We start from the raw sequence: 21633 nt of genomic DNA on the forward strand, positions 1-21633 counted from the left end.
AATTATAGTTGTATATAATACTTAAATATGCATTTTATTTCGATTGGCAACAATACAAATAAAATCGTATAATAACTTACGGATGTTACATGTACGTTGAATGATCCTTTAGAAGGTTAATTTATAGCTAAATTTAGATAACATATTCATGTACGCTATCGATTTACGTGGAAAGTTTCACAATTGTATATTTAGTTTAGGTAATTCCCGTCTCCCATAATAGTGTTTGTTCGCCCGACTGCTTTTACCTGTGATATTTTTAGTATATACTGGTTGTATTGTAACATAATGAAATATAATGGGCATGGAATGATGGAAGGATTTGAATATTAAAAAAAAAAGTATGAAATACGAAAAGGGGAGCATATGTTACATTTTTCGTAGAAAAAAGGACTTGTATTAATTCAATAAAGATTCAACCAGTACGTACGCTCTTAAATGCAATTAAACAATGATTTTTTATTTCTTGTCAGCACAAATGAAAGCAAGGTATTTCTTGCTATTAAGCATGTGAAAAGTAAAATAACAAAAACACCGAACTTCGAGGAAAATTGAAACGGAAAGAACCTTATAAAATGTCAAAAATAGACTAAACAGTTAAAGTAATGAATCGTGTTTTATCCGTGCGGTTGAAAATACGGAATGTGTTTCTACAAGGTCTTGATATCTTCCAGTGATTTTTGTTTTTGTATTTTTGTAAAAAGACAAGACGTTCTTTGGCATTTTTGTCCATAAAATGGAATTCTATGAGACTCTCATACAAGGTTTCGATAGCAATTCAACCAAGTTTGATTAACCATTTTCTACATTCGTTTGATGTGTTTGAACATTTGATTTTGCCATTTTTGAAAGAATTTGGTATTTCTTGTGTTTACATTTATGTATGCATGCAGTATTTGTTTTTTTTTTCTATCAAATTTGTCATTTTCCTTAAATATCAGAAATCGTCAATGCCATACAAATCAACTGTGATTACTCGTGTGACTCAAATTCCCAATAAAAAAGGCATAACGGTTTTGTACATAAATATATTTCCGTTGTTACTTTTATAACGCATTCATATCAATGAATGACAGTTTTTTGTATGGGATTTGGAGAAATAATACATTCAAAAGACTTGCTTTGAAAAGGTAAAAAACAAAATATTGAAAATGTCTATGTTTTATAGGGATTTACATAATTAAAAAATTGCTTTCATTTGTATCTTTCGTCTCTCTTTTATCTCCACTCCAATAGATTTAACAGCTGATTTTTTTAATGATCTGATAAACGAGGTTTTCTCGCACAATCGTTTTTTAGAAATATGTCCGTAGTCTTTAAATAGAAATGGAAGTATATGTTTAGGGGGTTTCCCGTTAATGTACTCAACTTAATAAGTTAAAAGATCACATCATAATGGCAGGTAATAATAAAGTTGTATTGTAAACACTATATTGCAAGATATTTTTTGTACGAGTATTCGTATTTTCAAGTTCATTAAAAAAGAATAACTAACTGTTAGGATTCTAAAGCTAGCAATATAGAAATCAGGTTTAGATTGCACATGTGCTGCATTCATTTAATAATGATAAGGTAAGCAGTCAGACATGAATCATTTAAAGGCTTGAGAGATCATTTCAAACCCTCATCCTGAAAATATTTCATCAGCTCCTTTAAATTGTGATTAAACCTTATAAGTTTTATAATTTTACTTAAAAAAGAAAAACGAAAATAAACAGAACACATTATAACCTTTGTGAAATTTCCTTCAAAAATGTACTAGTTATCAATTAACCACAACGGAAACATTATACTTTTGGGCTTGAGGATGCATATAGATTGACATTCTTGCATTTATTACTTTCCTTTTTTTTATTGAATTATGTTTTAGAATTAGAAACACAACGTGCATCAATAGCTCTGTATTGGTATATATGTGTCCGAAAATTGTCGGATCAGAGGAGTACGTAAAAAAACCAGAATGATGAACACCGTTAGAGACTATTTATCAAGCGGTAAAAGGCAAGCATCTATCACCAGTGGTAGTTTTGGCGAGGGACTTGAGATGCGAGGAGGGGATTTAGATATAATGATAGTATGGAAAGAAATTGAGGTGTATGGTAACACAAGCATTCTTTTGAATTCTAATAAATCGTATTTTGCAATGGAAACAGATTTCACACAGCCAGGTTTCACTCAGCTACGTATTTTGCACAGTAGTCATTATAACATCTTTAAACTTTGTGAAGAAAGGGGAGGTAATTTCTACTTTTTAATACTGCATTTAAACAAATGGTATCAACCAGAAATTTTGCTATTGTTGACGGACCGTGTTTGTCCGATAAGGAAGTGATTTTTGACCTTGCAGTAATCTTTCAAAGTAAATCATGGATAGCACCCGCAATGCAATGGAAAACAAGATCAAATAACACATGGCCTGGTAACGATGTTAAACAGTCTATTGTTCAACACGGTGTTCTCTTTGTACCGATATGTGTTATAGGTTCTACAAATGAAGATTTAGAATGGCGATTATTGTTTTCTGTTGGCGAAACATATTTTGTCTATACTTTTACACATTCACAACTGCTTTGCTATGCTCTTATGAAAATTCTTCTGAAAGACGTAATAGCTATTGACTTAGAATGCAGCGATTCACTCTTTTCATATTTTATGAAAACAATTTTATTTTGGATTTCTGAAGAATTTTCTCCTGAAATATGGAAACCAGAAAACTTAATATCTAATTTTATGAAATGTTTCAGGAGACTCATTTACTGTGCTGAAACTCAGTATGTCCGTATTACTTCATTCCTGGAAATAATCTTTTTGAGAACAAGCTTAAAGGACATGCTCAGAAAAAACTCTAAAGAAACTGTATTTTCTTAAAAGCTATGATTGGCAGTGTATCTTATTGTCAGACCAGTTCTCAACATTCCATGAGGTATTCTCTCACAGACTCAAAGAACCAAATTCTTTATATTTCGACGGAATTGATAAATTATTGTTTTCAATAATTTATGTGACAGATTTTTCAACTGGTCAATCTTCATTGGACAAGAAAATTCGTAAAGCATTGTCGTCTCAGAGTTCCAGAATATGATATATTTACTGGTATTACATTTCAAAATTTTGCAACACGCGTATCCAATGTTGTCCTTTTAATGAGACATCCGGTCATAAATTGTCGTACAGGCATTACACAATCTGCATAAGTACCCTATTACTGAATTTAAATCATGACGCTGTATCTGGTTGGTTATTAATAGCCACTCTTTTTTATCAGACAAAACAATGCAATTCAGTTATCTACATACTACATTATTCGTTATCAAAATCTACACCGGAAAAAAATGCAACATTTAAGGTATCTATCAAATATTACTTATGAATTATTAATCATGAATTCCTGTAGGAAAATGAATATTGTTCAGTTATGGAAATTGATGCGAATAGATAATGTGCTTTTTTCTGAAAACTCTACATTATTATAAGATGATTTGAAAATCAAGCTAGAATCTAAACCGTGCAGTATACCACCTCTAGTATATGCTCATTTCCTTCGTTTTCTGTGTCATTTTCATCTGAAGAATGTTCGAAAATGTCGTGATTCGCTCGAAGATCTAAAATTGACAACTGATGAAGAGTACTTTATAGCAAAGCCTGAAGATAAGGCTTTTGCCTACTGGATTCTTGGTATAGCTTTTGAATTATCAGGAAACATTGAATCAGCCAAGCAGGCATTTGTATAATCTTGGAGACTTTGAAACAGATCCAAATGAAAACAATGCTTTCTTAGGTTGGCAATACTAAGTTGAATGTAAATTTGATAATATCTTTCTATTAATTTACAAAAGTTGACATAAGTGGTTTTTTTTTTGCTAGTTTCATACTTCTAGTATTATTGCCTACACTGTACATGCATGTTGTCGATTATATATTCAGTTTTGCAAATAATGTCAATTCCGTTTGGTGTTCGATTATTGTCAATATATGAGTCTCTTAAGAAAAGGGATACTTGATAGTGCCTTAACATGCATGTATATGGAAAACAAACGTGAAGTCTATGTAACGTTTTACACTGTTCCCTATATTACCTATCAGTTGGCATAGTTGTCTTAGGTATTAAAGGCAATGCTGCCAATGATGTCACAGCTTTGGTTATAGTTTGGATGAGGGATCGATAATGCAATTTAATCATGGTTGTTCCTAGTTCAAGAAAACACATTCAAAACATTTTTATCCGTAATGCTGCACGATGACTTTGATACCTTGATCTATGAGAGATGTTTTCGACGAAAGTTTAACCTGTAATGCTGCAATTATGGCTATGTTTACCCCTGAGAAAATTCAAACTTACGTATGATAAGTATTAATATGTAAGGATGCAACTATTTCAGGTCTTTTTTTTGTCTTTTGCATTATTCCTGCAGAAGTCTTAAATCCCTAACGCACCATTAACATGATTCATTTCTTAAATGAAATGTTGCTAGAGGGTTGCATTACATTAAAATGCGTAATCATTAGTTAATCACGGCTATATAACCAAATTTTCTGGATGACGTTACATATACGTTATATCCTTATTCACCTCTCATAACGAACATTTTTATGAAATCTTGTGTGGTTTTCCAACTTGGAATATTTGAAATTATAATTATTTTAAGCAATACTATATAAGTTCCCCGTCCAATTTTGGGAGAGTTCGTATTAGAGATTGACAATAACTACCCGACTCTGACTCCGAGTACGAACACGACTGCAAATCATCCAGGTAAGCTATAGGTTGCACTTAGTAAATACAGCTGTATCTCAAACCACGCCTCTTTTGAGGAGGTATATAATATTCATAGATAAATTGATTTGTTGACATACTGGATCCGAGATATGATCTCTATGTTTCATCTCATAGAGACATAACTTGGGACAGTTACCAGTATAAAACATACTATTGCGGTGAAAAATGAATTCTGAAGTAGGCAAAAAGTAAAGGTAAGGATAGTACACAATTTAAGTATAAGTTTAAACTCTAACAAGTTCAGAGCATATAAGTGTTGAAAATATGCCGCACAGCCCTATGTTTTGACCTTTGAATAAAATAGTACTGCATATCAACTTTCTATTCTAAGATATAATTTTTCGCGAAACTTCATAGTAAAAGTGTCACAATTTTAGCCCTAAAGGGAGTTCCTATAGGAAATTACATAGCCTATATGTATAGAAATGCAACCTATAGGCATGATAGTGGTGATATCAAAATAATTTGGTCACTAATTAATTTTACGGTGTTAAATATTTGCATTGCAATGTGATTCGACAAAACCATTCACCAAATTGATTTTTTTCCTGAAAGGTTGAAGAACATGTTTTTTCTTTCATTCCCTCTTTATAATATATATTTTTTTCAGAATATAATACTTTCACAACAATCTTTTGCTCGTGTTATCTGATAATTTATGTATGCTCTCTATTCTCACTGATGATTTGTCCCTCTTGCTGCCTGCGGAAAACATATGTCCATGTTTTAATTGAGACAAAAGAGGGACGAAAGATACCAGAGGGACAGTCAAACTCATAGATTGAAAATAAATTGACAACGCCATGGCTAAGAAAAAAAGACAAACAGACAAATAATAGTACAGAAGACACAACATAGAAAACTAAAGACTAAGCAACACGAAACCCACCAAAAACTGGGGGAGGCAATCTTCTCATCGTTGCTATATCTCTTTCATATAAAAGACAGAAGATTTAACATTGTAATTTTTTTTTAAGCATCATGTTTTCCAATTGTTTAAAGTCTTTGAGAATAGGATAAATATATTCAAGAATTATTCTTCTGACGTTTTAGTCTCGTTGAAATCTTGTTCTGGAATTATTTCCAAAACATATGATACAAGTGGAAAATATCAATGAATTTTAAAATATTTTATTCAAAATTAACTCTGTGAAAAAAATTGTGTATTTGAAATAAGTAATTTTTTAGTAATAGAATTTTCAAATTTTAATACCAATGAAGTCAGTCTCATCAGCCAAAATGTAGGAAAAATGGGTGAAAGATACAAGAAATGATTTTACTAGAAACATATACATCCCATATAATTTTGTTCTTTTCAAATTTCTTAGATATGTTTTTTTTTTCAATCATTTATATTAAAGAAGTTGAAATACTATGTTTCTTGTTCTAAAAAAAGAGAAAAAATATCAGATTGTAAAAATTGACAGCATGGTAAATTTGACACGAAAAAGCAACACAATTTTATAAAACTTTCTTATATTACCACCTACATATAGTTTTTTAAGCTAAATTTATGTAGATTAGTCCCCTTCATCTTAATGAAAGTATATAAAAAAAAGTTTAATTATGAAACTGTGATTTTTTCATGATAATAGTCCAAAAATTGGTAAAAAATTATAAAAAAGGAAAAATCATCAGAATTGAGTACTTTGTTTGGCTTTTCATATTTTTTCTTCCTAAAAACAAGAACAACTAAACACAAATAAACGATGTACAATCCAAAACTCTTGCTCTAAAGAAGCAAAGATAAATAAATAAGACTTGTTTTTTTCTTAAACTATGTTGTTTTACTTTTTTGCGCAACGACAACTTTGAACCATAACAGTGTATCACTTTCAGATGAATCTAAATTCACAGCTAGGCTTTTAAACAGACTTAAAACAGAATTCTCAGTGTCCGTTGAACACGTTATTGGCGAGTTAAAATGCTTTAAAGTCATGGAACTCTTTTTAGGCATGTTCGTCACAAAATAAAAACAATTGTTGAAGTTTGTGGGAGTTTTGAAAATCGCAGGAAACAACTGTTCAATTAGTATATATATAAAAGCATAACGTTTACAATATTTGAATTGATTTTAGATAGCCCCACTCATTTTAACTGTCTTAACATAGACTTATAGACGGGTTCTTGTCGCAGTCGGAGAGATATTGTAAATCTCTATTCCTCTTTATTATGCTTGTATGGTGTTTGATATGTCCTGTTGCTGGTTGTTCTTCTACCAATGTCGTTTGATACCTTCTAACTTTTGCCGTGATTTAGGGACGCTATCATCATTTTGTTGACTGGTATAAAACATTTAGGTTCTAAATGTCAACAAATATACGACGGTTGATTAGGCAATAATCTTATACTTTCTTTGATCTTACCAAATAAGTGGTATGATTAATAAGTGGATAATCAATTGTCGTATGCGACTAGTATGGAAGGAATTGTTAAACATTGGGTATCGACAGCGTTGCATATCTATTTATGATTAGTAAGTTCTTTCTTAATTTTAGTTGTTTGGACTTAATCTTGTGTACATATGTTGTTTATACTTTATGATTGTCCCAATATTTTATCGTCTTTACTTGATTGTTCTTTGTCTATCAAATTATTCCTTTCAGTTCATGAAATTTATTAATCCTTTTACAATTTTTTGGTAACAAGTAAATGGTAACAAAACTTATCCAAAGTTAGACATGTTTAACAAGCAGTCAAATTTTGTAGATAATAACCTGACAAAAAACAAGGGTTTGGAGAGTCTTGGAAAATGTGACTGCATTTCATGAATATGAAAGTTTTGATTACATACAAAATTTACCTTTTATGAAACAACGTAGTTATTGTAACTTCATTATTGTTTGTTTATATACGTGTTGGTCCTTTCGCCTGCAAGTAATTATCTGTGAAAAATGACGCATGTGAATAAATCAAGTTTTGATTTCTATCAACATGAATAAAAACTTGTTTTTAGATTTCGAGATTTGTTAGGCTGAACTTGTTCTCAAAGTTTTATATTCGCATTGGTTTTCTTTTCTGTTGTTGTAATCCGTGATTGTGTTCATATGAAGTATGTGCTATTGTATCTCATTCATGAACGAAGCAAATGTAGCTCTTTTGCTTTTAATTAAGAGTTTTAATGAAGTTGAAATCTAAAATGCAATGCATTCGAAATCGTCAATATTTAATTAAAGAATCGATATCATGATTTTCAAAACCTCATTGTTATATTATATGTCAAAGCGTGCAGTAAGCACCGGAGAGGCTGTCTACCTTGTTAAATGAATAAAAAAAAATCACTGAACATTTCGGTTCTGATCATTAAATAAATCTGCACTTGCCATCGTGTAAGATTCTATACTTTCATTTATAGAAAAATGATTTAAACTTATAACAAACACAACCATTGAAGTGCGTAAAAAACTATTACAACGTTTGATAATTTCCCCCTCCAAAAATATGCTTATGTATTTCGAATCCACTAACAAATCTTTTGTCAGTAAGTACTGATCCAATACAATATTATAAACTGAAAATTAGTACCTGCATTAATGTAAAAATACTTAATTCATGCTCATAAAATGCTTCAGAACACAGTATGTGATAATAAATAAAATGATAGTTAATACAATCATAACCCTGTCATATCATTTGTTAAATATACAATAAAACATCGCGATAATTGTTCGAAAAAAAATGCACAGTACATGTACATGTAAAAACTACTAATAACATGTGCAGTCTGGCTTTATAAACTGCAGTTAAAAAGTAAAATTTGAATTAAAATCTTAGCTATGACAACAGAGTAAATATCTGTACCCTATTTCCTTAGTGAACGAGTTTTTGTCTCAATCGGATATTTTTATCTTATCATCATCAAAATATCTGAACCTAAAAACGTAAAGTTTTGTTTAGCCATTAGGGTTTTTCTAAGACATCTGATGTTGTAAATTCGGTACTGTTCAGACATTTGTAATTGACGTGCATTTAATTCTGTAATCAGTACTGTTTCGTATATAATCGTTTTGTATTCTGACAGGACAACAACAACTGAATCGTCTGAAACAATACTGACCAGATCTTAATTGACTGAAGGCAAAATGTCGAAACAGTACTTGATTTCACGTTGTCGATTTTTACTGAAAGACTGAATAGGACTTCAAAATATATTGTTAAGTGTTCAAGAATTGTTCATATCAAACTGGGCGTATCAGATCACAATTGGTTTACAAGGGTGTCAATATAAGTTTCAAATTATCCAAATGTAGTTACAGCAAATACTAAATTGAAAAATAAATAATATTTTATTACATGTACGCATTCACCGTTCCTTTTACGACCATAATGTGCAACTCAAAAGTATTTTATTTTCCACATAGTCTTTTTTTTACTCGAAACATACGTAATAGTTTATTAACAATGACTTATCCATTGTGTAGTTATTTGTCAAGGTTGTCGCATTTTGTGGACTTTTTTTCTGACGGTTTCTAAAGGGGAATTAATGAATAATTTAGCGAGGCATATGTGATAAGGACTATCAAAAAACCATCCTCGTTATCACTAGCATTTAACTTCTTTGATTGCACATATTTCAGTAATCTAAAAGCTGTTACATATTAATGTCATTATAAGAGTTTAATAGTTCATTTTATTAACTTAGAGAATTATGAAAGCGTTGCTCGCATACATGCATCCACCTTTCATAAGAGATGTGCATCGATCAACGCTTTAACCTCCCAATATAATTACTGGAAAACGTTTTAAGTTTTTAAATTAAAAATGTTCGGTAATATTAATCAATAAAAGAATTTCATCAATGTTTATGTATTTTACCAAATTAAGAAAGTGGTGTTATGATATTATTAATACCATTTATTTTGTTTTTCGACATATCAGTGCATAAATAAAAAAAATAAATAATATAAAAAAAAATCTTGTAGAATCAAGAATTATACTAGTCTAACTATTTGTCTCAAATGATATCCTTGATCATACATTGTACTTAATTTCGTATAATCTATTATTCTCCTATTGAACAAAATAGATAACCTAATTTGTACTAGAAGATATTCGAATATTAATTTGTATTATGGAGCTGCGGGAATCAAAGGAAGTTCAATGTGTACTGTTACATTTACCATTCTTAAAGAATGAAAATGTTTTTTGTTCAAATGTCATGGTTACGCACAAAATGTATGTATGATTGATTTCGTTCCATTTCAAGAGAATCAAAGGAGGAGTTTCACGAAGGGGTAAAATTATCCCTAAATTTTTCATGTTTTTTAATCAGGCTAAAACTTTAAGAATTTCACATTCAAATAGTTGGGATATTACAATTAATTCAAAATAACTTCATTTTGGTAGATCACATTGAAAATGACGGAGTTTTGACTCCTTAAGTATGCACTAATTTTGACTCCCTAAGTATGCACTAATTTTGACTCCTGAAGTATGCACTAATTTTGACTCCTTAAGTATGCACTAATTTTGTTGTTACGTCAGTTTTGGTAAAATTTTCAATGATTCAAATGAACAGTTTTTTTGCATTATTTACTATGGCCGCCACCCTCAATCTAGAACATGTTTGTGTCTAGGGATTCACAATCATCATTGGTAACTTTTGATTACATAATACTTTGGATCCTAGGTTGCAACCAAGGAATTCCTAAAGCTTTTAGGTTCGAAAAATGCACAAAATCATCGTATTTTGACAATATATCAAAATGTGCTGCTTCTGAAGCCAAGAATGAACTCTTGTAAAGAGATTTGTTTTAAAAAAAGAAGTAAGGTTTTTGAAAAAAGATATATTTAAGAACCAAATTATAGTCATTTTGAAATTTTATGATACAATTGAAATGCAAGGCCATATTTGGCCTTAAATGAACCTTGTCCAAATTTGGAAAACATATACTCGAAGTCATCGATTAATTATAAGTCATCAGACAACAAATATTTTGCAGATTTTTCCTGATATTTCGTATTCCTTTTTTTTTGGCAAAAAATACGGAAGTTTTCGGTTACAAAAATACTAAAATAATAAAACATCATTGGAAACAAGAACTTGGAAAAACAGGCGAACTCTGTAAAAAACCTCATCATAGATACCAGGATTGAAATATTGTTAAGTTTAACCTATGTGAAACTTTAATGTAGACCAAAAACAAAGGGATATATTCTCGTTCAGTTTTCATATTATACTTAAAAGGAGATTTATTCAATTATAAAGTGAAATAGATCCAGAACCTGTTGTCAATTTTTTTATTAAATTTAACGGAATTCAAAATAATGCATTGGAAAAGCGTACATCTAGATTAAATTTAAGTTTCGAAACCCTATGACTAACTCTTGGGCCTCAACGTAGTCCTATATATAAGCAAAACATATGAAGAAAACAAGAATACTTCGTAAACCGTCGAAATACTCAATGGTTAAACAACATGGAAGGTAATATTAAATCCATTTATGTCAATAAATTATAACTGTGATAACTGATATGGAAAAAAAAATTATATTAATTTAAATTTATACTTTTTGTGTTTTGCAATCACAAGTTTATAACAAAATTAAATACATTTTATCTTATATAAAACATACGCTTGTAGCTAGGATAACCATATTTTTTATATTATTTGTCTTAGATCATGATCACACAAAATGCACAAAATAAATGGAACCTTTGTAGAGGTTCTGATTTTAAATTTAAAAAATCACTAGATTATCAAACTTGAATTGAGACGACATGTCTTTTAAATTCAAAACTAGGACAATTAATTGCACTTTCTGAAAAAAATAACCTCTTAAATGCACATTTCCATATTATACTCAAAATTGGATTTACAAATAATCACGTACAGTATGGCAAAAATAAAATGAATCAATTGATTTCGTTTGTATGTGAACTTCTTTCAAGTAATGTGTCAACTATATTTGTCATTTCTCTTTTATGATTATAATTATTGATCTTTTTTTTGGCTATGTACAGTATTCTGAAAAATAAGCATGTTTATTCATTTTTATATTGAAGTTTAACATAACATGCACACACCTACTAAATAAAACGGTCATTTCGGTCTGAACATCTCTTAAAAGACTGATCAATAAATAATAAGTCATCTTCGGTTTGCTAGTCAATTTGCAGACTTTTCTACCGCGGTAAATTTAGTATTGGTCAGACCATTCGCTTGCAGTCAAAAATGATACGTTCTGTATATATTTAGACGGTTCAGTAGTTGTTATTCACCTGTTCAGATCAACAACATACCTAATTGTCATTAAAGCTATTATCAGTACTGAATTCACTGCAAGCAAATTGGCTGAACAATACTGAATAGACCGCAGTCAAATAATCTGAAAATTGCTTCAAAAAATAATATTCTGTCTTTTCATATGTTGTTGGGATCAAATGACAGGTTCAGACTAAAATTCGTTTACAAGTGATATCCGGTCTTTGTCAAATATGCACGCACGTTTAGGACCAATCTTTGTCATATTAGCTAAAAGATTATAGGCCATTATCATTCCATACATTCTACTGGCAGTCGTATTGCATATTCATGTGTCAATTGACTAACTTGAATGCCAATTATATATTATAACATTGAATGTTCATCGCTTTGAGATAGTTTTAGATGTTAATAATAGCGTTCTTATGATACCTTCTAATGCAACGATTCGCAGAATAATTAATTACGTACAATCTAATTCTCTATATTAATCGAAACACTTTGATACAGTGCTTCTAGTTTCTGTTATGAATATATATTGTCGCTTGCATCCGCATATTTTAGTTTGTGGTAAATAGCTGTCTATTATTTGCAATCATAAAACATATCTTTATTCTTTTTTTTTTTTTATATTCAAACTGTTTTATGCGTTACAAACGCACAATTTAATTTTGTAATCTTCAACTGAAATCATTATTTACATTCCTTGCTGCATGCTGTTATTGTCCTGACATTGATAATTAATGTCCGAGAGTAAATGCATATAATGTTTGCGTATGACACGTACTATCAAATATCCAAACAGTATTGATAATACGTTTAAGTCTGAAATTTAATTTACACAATATATAGTATCAGGTCAGTTTTGATTATCTCAGACTTATAAAATAATTGTAAAAATTTTAGCTGTAAAAACTTCACCGGAAGTAAAGACTTAATGATCCTTTTTATTATATCATGCTCATAAAAACTTAATTAGTTTATGAGATGATTATTTTCAAAATATTTTTAATACTAGAAATTTTAAATAAGGCTTATTATCTAAATGATATGACATTCCCTGTGTAGTATGATCTTGTTTTAACTCTTTTTTATATGAAAATAGTGTCTTTCAATATTATTCCTTGTAAATATGAAATACAATCAAATGAAATTGAAGAAGTTTAATCACATGGATTTTATTGACTTTACTGAAACAAAAAATATATATAAAATGAAACGTGTGTGAAATGTAAAGATATAAATGTTGATAAAAGAGCCGGACGGTTTCCTATAATTGCTTACATCCACTTTGTTTGCACTTGTGGATTAATGTCTCAATGGCAATCATATCTCATTTGCTTTTTTTATACTGAAAAAAATGAAGATTGAATATATTTAAACATAATTATTATGTTCAAGTAACACGAGTAATTGGTTGATAGAAAATTTAGAATCTCTCTTATACTTTTTAAAAATATGTTTTTGAATTCTGTGTTATGCTATTTAATGGAATCAATGTTTTAAATGTTAAAGGAAATAATATTGATATTTTAAGAAAATACTTAATTTGTTGCAAACAAATTATCACTGTCGCATTATTTTATTAAAAAGAAACCTGCATTGTGACGTATGAGGAGATATTTGTTATAGGAATGGAATATTTCTCTTGGTACATTTACAAATGAAGCTTATGATTTATGAAAGACAAATACATGTACACGTCTTTTTGTGTCAGAATTTCGATAAGCTAGCAATTAAAACATAAACTGTTTAATAAGTAGAGAAACGTAATAACCTTAAACATTAAATCGATGTTTGAAGCGACATTATATATTATATACAATTACTTGTAACGGATGTATTTCATGTTAAGGAAGTTGTATGTATAAATACATGATATATATAGTGTTCTGTGTCAAGCTAAATGAAACCATGAACGTGTTTTCTGACTTATGAGGAAATGCTTACGTGATTGCTGGTTTTCTGTAACCACAAAAAAATATTGAGCGTCAAGTACCTGTACCTAAACTATATGGACATTCCCGATGTTTCAATTGCTCTACACAAGCAAAATTAAAAACAGATTTTTGATCGACATGTATATATATATTTAAGACAGGGGAATAGGTCTATCGACGGAAATTAATCTGGAAATAAAGAGTTATTTATTGATTTTTCAGGCGGTTATTTTAATCATTAAATTATTTCATTTTTTTCCTTCATTTTTTCTAGCTTTTATAGCGGGCTATACGAAATATGATTTCTTTTTTGTTGAAGGTCGAACGAGGACAGATAACTGTTCAAATCAACGTAAGTTGGTTTACAGTGTTACATTTAACGCCTTTTATAAGTCTAACAATTGACAAAAAGACTGAAAATCACTTTATAATCTATTGCTTACATCAAAGTGACTGTTTCAGATCGAAATATATTTAGCAGTATATCACAACAGGTGTGTTGACTTGTATACATTACTGGTTCCCCGTTTACCATAAATAGCATTAACAGAAAACCATGAGCTTGTTTTCTAGCATAAAATTGATGATTGCATAGGTTATATTTCTCTAATTATTGACATATAAGTCAAATCAGAAACTAAGGTTGGACATTTACTAGTATGCAAAAATATTTGCATTGATTAACAAAATCATTATTGCTTTTCTCAGTACTATGAAACGATGTAACTTTGATGTTTTGTTTTGTTTTGTTTTTTTTTTATTGTTTTTTTTTGTTTTTGTTTGTGTTTAATTTAAACTGTTCATTTACAACTCATAAACTGTTGAGGCCTGCCAATGTAATTGGTAAATCGAAAAATAAAAGTAATAATAAATAAAAGAATTCACGTTCCCTACTTTTCGTTCAAGTTTTGAGTTATGTCAAATCCAATTTTGACTGCTTAGATATAACTTATTAAAGGTTACAGGCAAATGGCAAGTATTAACACAGAAATGTTGTTTACTTTTAATTGTTGTTCGATACATGATTGTTAACAATAAATTGAATTTGGTCTTGTTTTATTAAAGAAAAAACAAACAAGGATGTTATACAAATGATAATCTCGCATTAAACATGACATTGTTAGAATGCATGTATCCCATTGCACAATATTTTGTTTAGGAGAAATGGAAAACGGATTACTAACTGAAACAATTCAAGCAGGAATTAAAATTCAGTGTGCTCAGATTGCTCAAACAACAATATTACGAAAAAGTAAAGTAAAATGTTCAAATTTACATTTTCAAAGAAGGAAATGTTGTGCTATCGGATACATGTTACAATGTATTATGCTTTTGTTGAAATGAGTACTGCAGAAATCAATTGAAGATGTGATATATCAAATTAAACGAGCGTCCTCAAAATGTAATATATGCTTCTTTTGCTTGCCTTCGAGGTTTACTTTCGACATAATTGCACTTGCAACAATTAAACAAAAGTCAGACAAAATGACGATGACCGTTTTAGAATTTAACTTGATGTATACCCAGGGGCTTGCACTCGGTATTGCATTTTGATATTGTATTTGTCATTGGTTGCACTGAATTATCAATTTTTTTTAGCAAGAAAACTAAAATAAAATAAAATAAAAGAATCCAGTACCTTAGCTTCTGTAGTATGATTAACTATTTCTCATTTAACCACACTTTAATTAGAAGTTTAACTAATACGGTTAACGACAAACGGACATTTCTAACGAGTATTAGTATTCTAATCCTTATTTAAGTTTATTTCATTCACATTAACATATTTCAGAATCAGCAACACAAAGTACATCAATTGCTTTGTATCGTTATATGTGTCAAAATATTGTTGGAACAGAGGAACATGTAAGAACAATCAGAATGATGAACAATATAAGAGACAATGTAACTTTCAAAACTGCGGCACAGGTCACCAGTGGAAGTTTTGGGGAGGGGATTGAGATGCAAGGTAGTGACTTAGATGTTATGCAAGTTTTACCGTCTATGGTATTCGAAGACAAAAACGTTCCTTCCAATCCGGATAAATTATATTTTTCAATTAAAACAGAAGATACACAGCCCGGTTTCACTAAGTTACGTCTAGATCACAGTAATCATGGTACATGTAAGGGTCCGACTACCTCTCATTTTTTTGAAGAAATAGACGGGGATTTCTATTTGTCAAACATTCCATTTAAACTGCCACACGATATATTTCAGATTGAACATGGACCGTGTATGTCAGATAAAACAGGATTATATGACCTTTCAAGTTGTTTGCATTGTAAATCATGGATAGCACCAGCAATGCAATGGATAACACGATCAAATAATTCATGGCCTGATAACGACGTTAAAGATTCAATTGTTCAACACGGTACTGTGTTTGTACCAATAGGTGTGAAAGGGTCAAAAAATGAAACTGTAGAATGGCGAATATCGTTTTCTGTTAGCGAAAAATTGTTAATATATACCTTTTCACACACACAATTGATATGTTATGCTTTGATAAAAGTTCTTCTAAAAGACGTAATAGCTAATGACTCAGAAAACAAAGACTTGCTTTGCTCATATTTCATGAAAACAATTATGTTTTGGATATCTGAAGAAATTTCACCTTCAATATGGAGACCAGAAAATCTGCTATGTAATTTCATGAGATGCTTTAAGAGACTTATTTACTCTGTTGAGAACTCAGCTTGTCCGCATTACTTCATTCCTGAAAATAATTTATTTGAGAACAAGATCAAAGAAAACGCACAACAAAAACTTATAAATAAGCTACATATTCTAAATAGTTATGGTTGGCAATGCATCTTTTTATCAAACCAATTCTTTGATTTCCATGCACGAGTATCACACAGACTCAAAGATGTAAATTCTCAAACTATCGACACTCTTGAAAAATTATTACTTTCAAGAATGTTGAATGTATCGGAAGGTTTAATGCACAGACATACAATCACATTGAAATACACAATACACCTGCTTTTGAACATTGGGAGTTCTAATTCAAAATACCTCTACTTGTATTATTTATCAAAATGTTGTTGTTCAAAAGCGCAAGAAGTATCGTCTATGAATATATCCGGTAATAAATCTGCTTATATGCAGTACAAAGTCCGCGTAAGTACTCTGTTACTGAATATGCATCATGATGCTGTTTCTGAATGGCTGCTGTTAGCATCGTTTTTCTATTTGGTAAAACAGTACAATTCAGCTATTTACATTCTCCAGTATGCTTTATCAAAATGTTCATCGGAAACAATTCAATCGTTTATGAAACGATCACATACTCAGCACAAATTATTCGAGTTGAATGTGTTACGGAACATTAATGTTTTTCAGTTGTGGAAAATTTTGGTAGTAGATGAATTTGATTTTATGAGAACCTCTACTTTAGTACCAGATGAATTAAAAATCATAGCAGGATCGATGCAAGATCTCCAAATTTCACCAGTGAAATACGCTCAATTCCTTACACTTCTATGCCATGATCATATCAACAATACAAACCGATGGTGCGATTCCTTTGCATTTCGCCGTAAAAGAGATAGTAAACTACCAATCTACGACCGTTTTATGACCTCTTTACTTAAATGATTTATTACAAACTTTCTAAAATTGCCCGTTAATAAATTTTGAAATTATAAAAAATAAGGTTTCAACTCCCTAAGACAAAGTTGACCTAAGATGGATTTGGCTTTTTAGGTCCTTTTTTCGTTTATAGCTCTTCAATGTTTTCGGTCCTTATACATTTTTGGCTTTCAAATATTCGACTTTGGGCTCTCCTGATGAAGGTAAAACCATAAAAGCGCTTTGGACGCATGACATTTATAACGTGTTGTTATCATTTTTTGCTCTGATTGAAAAGAGACATATAATCTGCAAAGCGGGCATTTATGTGTTCAATCAGATTCAAACCAGATCCAGATTTGAAAAGTGCTTCAAAGAATTTGTCATTGCATGAAAAATGGATTTCAAATATGATGATGTCTTTAAAATTAAATGTTTGACTGAGATTTATTTTTCTTTCTTCTGATGTTAAAATATTTTTGCTCATATTGTAGTTTGTTGATTTTATCTCCAGTACTGCACATGTGTAGTTTATCTTTTGTCATTTTGTTTGTCTATGAAGAAAGGTGTAGTCAATAAATGAATTAATTTACATCTAATAAATATATATCAGGAATTAAATTCTTCCCTACAGTGTCTGTAAGTTGGCCTAGCGGTCCAAGGCTCTGCATGCAATTTTACTTATGGTTCTTATTTTGATGCAGGATTGATAAAAGTTTGTAAAAGCAAAACTGCAGTTTAAACATTGTGTTGCTGAGTTCAAGACAAATGAAAGATTCTTTTATATGTAATGATGTCATGAAGACAATATAACTCAAGTGTTGGTTTCTATTCATGTCCTCAAGATAATTAAACTACGTTTAGAAGTACCCTTGACATTTCTATAATATAATCAATCTATTTCTGCTACTAGTTTTTGCAGTCAGATTCAACGAATCTCGATTATTATAATATACAGGTAACAATTGTCGTGTTTTGCGTTGAAGTTATAACCTTTGCCGCCATGTCAGAGATCAAACTGTTTGAATATATTCGTATAAAAAATATGGTATACACAATTCCGATTGGAGTTATTTACTTTATCTTTATGTTCATTTATATATATAACTCCAGCATTCTAAACTGATCAGAAAAATCGTTTGTTTTTTAGTAAAGAAATTAGTTTAGCAAGTTGAATGTGCTAACTTTATCAGGAAGAGAGTCGACAATGACGTCAAACATGAGGTAAAAGACACATAACTGTAAATCATGATGAAATGTTGTCTTTCGATAACTATCTTTTGATTGACAGATGTTCTTTTGGGGTTGCATTAATCCGACTACTGTACGTGTTTCGCGATAACAGGAACTATTTTGTTACATTAAGTGACGACATTTTGAAAAAGACCATATTTCATATCTGCAAACGAACATGAAAAGTAAAGGAAAAGCTATGATATCTGTTATAAAAGGCCTTTTATTAGCTTTATACCTATTACCCTCGATGCTTGATTTAAAAAAAAAGGACAATCTTATGCTAGATAAACTTTAAAAATTACAATAAAATTAGTGTTTGAAAACTTTAATAAACGGATGTCAAGTTGGTTTAAAATTCAATATTCAACATTCAAAATTATTTTTTTGTTAAACTTTTTTTTCACTTTTTTTTATTTTTTTCAACATTCGTTTTCAACATTCGATTTTAAACTTTCAACATTCTTTTTCAACATTCAACATTCGTTTTCAACATTCAATATTCGTTTTCAATATTCAACAATGTTGAAAGTTGAAAATCGAATGCTGAAAACGAATGTTGAATATCTAAAACGAATGTTGAATGTTGAAAAAGAATGTTGAAAGTTAAAAATCGAATCTTGAAAACGAATGTTGAATTTTAAAAACGAATATTAAATATTGAAAACGCATGATGAAAGTTGAAAACGAATGTTGAATGTTAAAAACGAATGTTGAATGTTGAAAACGAATGTTAAAAGCAAATGTTAAATGTTGAAAACGAAAAATTAATGTTGAAAACGAATGTTGAAAATGTCGAAAAAGAATGTTGAAAGTTAAAAATCGAATCTTGAAAACGAATGTTGATTTTTAAAAACGAATATTAAATATTGAAAACGAATGTTGAATGTTGAAAACGAATGTTGAATGTTAAAAACGAATGTTGAATGTTGAAAACGAATGTTAAAAGCAAATGTTGAATGCTGAAAACGAAAAATGAATGTTGAATGTTGGAAACGAATGTTGAAAACGACTGTTGAAAACGAATGTTGGAAACGAATATTGAAAACGAATGTTGAAAGTTGAAAATCGATTGTTTAAAACGAATATTGAATGTTCAAAACGAATGTTCAATGTTCAAAACGAATGTTAAAAGTAAATGTTGAATGTTGAAAACGAATAATGAATGTTGAAAACGAATGTTAAATGGTGAAAACGAATGTTGAATGTTGAATGTTGAAATTCGAATGTTGAAAACGAATGTTGAAAACGAATGTTAAATGTTGAATGTTGAAAATCGAATGTTGAAAACGAATGTTGAAAATGAATGTGGAATGTTGAAAACGAATGTTGAATGTTTAAAACGAATGTTGAATGTTGAATGTTGAAAACGAATGCTGAATGTTGAAAACGAATGTTAAATGTTGAAAACGGATGTTGAAAGTTGAAAATCAAATGTTATAAATCAATATACATATTATCAGTTTGAAGGTATTTATTTTGTTTTTAGTAATACCACATTAATAGTAACTAACACTTTAAACAGCCGTCGTATTTACATCCTTCTAGCATATTTTGGTTATATATAATAATATTAAATAAAGGTAACAGTAGTATACCGGTGTTCATAGGTCATAAATCGATGGAGAGAAAACAAACTAAAACCGAGGGAAATACATCTACTTTAAGAGAAAAACAAACGATCAACAGGCATATGACATTAAAAAAACCTAACATATATAGAAACGAACTATTTGATAACAGCTGCCATATTTCTTGACTTGGTACAGGACATTTAAAGAAAGAATTGTGGTTTGAACCTGGTTTAATGGCTAGCCAACCCTCCCTCTATATTACAGTGTTAAACATATCGCTGACATGACAACACTACGTGACAGAAATACAGCACATACACACGCATGAACATTAATCACAGAGAAACGCACAAACAAAGAATATAATAGTCGACACAGCATGCAAACTGCAGAACAAAAAGTTCATATTTCATCAACGACAAACACCACAGGATATAAAAAACAGTGATGCGCTTACGTAAGTAACATGCAATCTCAAACTTCATACAACTATTTTCACAAAACTCGTCCAAAGAGTTTTCATGACAATGATGTTATGGAAAGGCAATTTTATAATTTTTTGAATTACAAACGACAAGACATAACAAATTATCCAACCGAAACCAAAAACCATAAAATCGAATTACCACTAAAAATCTGTTTCGTATGGTTAAATTTTAGGCGACGGTTATTACAGTCAACGTTACTTTACTGGGTCTTCTGAGTACTTCGTATGAAACCTCTAACTTAATTATATACATCAATGTTATTAGCAATTAGAAACCGGGCTTCCAAGTCATTGTAAAACTACTTACTCGGGAAGTGGCATGAATCAGACGTGGAACCTTAAAAATTCGAAGGATCTGATAGAGTCCATACAATAAAGTCTCTTTTCGCTTACAATCCCAGTAAACAATCCAACGTTGACATTACGTTGTGACAACGTAATACTATCGCTGTGACAACGTAATTTTGTGGACTCCAAGGCACGTGCTGACAACCATCCACACAACGTTGTCCTCATTTGATTGATAGGAGCAATATAATTCCATTGAAAAAGTAAACATCTAGTTTTAGATATGTTCCCTATGATCATGTTATTACAGGAGACCTCAACATCGTCGAAGACCGTGAGGTCAAAACTTTTCTAAAGAAAGGACCGAAATACCGTCCTCCATCTATAATAGATTGGAAACAGTGTCGTCGGGTCATTAAAGACGCTCTGTCTGCCTACTTTAAAAATTGGTGCAAACGTGAAAAATCTGATAAAAAATCTCTAGCCAGTTATTTGAATAAAATTATGAATACTGTTAATATTTGAATATCTCATTTTGAAAACAATTTTGAAA

General features: G+C 30.3%; 1 protein-coding gene across 1 annotated transcript; it reads left to right on the forward strand.

The window, feature by feature from the left end:
- The first annotated feature begins 16229 nt into the window (after positions 1-16229).
- LOC127713985 (uncharacterized) lies at positions 16230-18000 on the forward strand. Its single transcript, XM_052219936.1, has 3 exons — positions 16230-16320; positions 16531-16725; positions 17993-18000. The coding sequence occupies exons 1-3, from the start codon at positions 16230-16232 to the stop codon at positions 17998-18000; spliced, it is 294 nt and encodes a 97-aa protein (XP_052075896.1).
- The last annotated feature ends 3633 nt before the right edge of the window (positions 18001-21633 follow it).

This window comes from Mytilus californianus, unplaced genomic scaffold, assembly GCF_021869535.1.
Source record: "Mytilus californianus isolate M0D057914Y unplaced genomic scaffold, xbMytCali1.0.p SCAF_9, whole genome shotgun sequence".
In the NCBI taxonomy this organism is placed as follows: domain Eukaryota; kingdom Metazoa; phylum Mollusca; class Bivalvia; order Mytilida; family Mytilidae; genus Mytilus; species Mytilus californianus.

Coding starts and splice junctions, on each gene's coding strand:
- LOC127713985 (XM_052219936.1), top strand. CDS start 16,230: ATGCAATGGATAACACGATCAAATAATTCATGGCCTGATAACGACGTT. Junction 16,321..16,530: donor TACTGTGTTTGTACCAATAG/GTGTGAAAGGGT, acceptor GGATATCTGAAG/AAATTTCACCTTCAATATGG.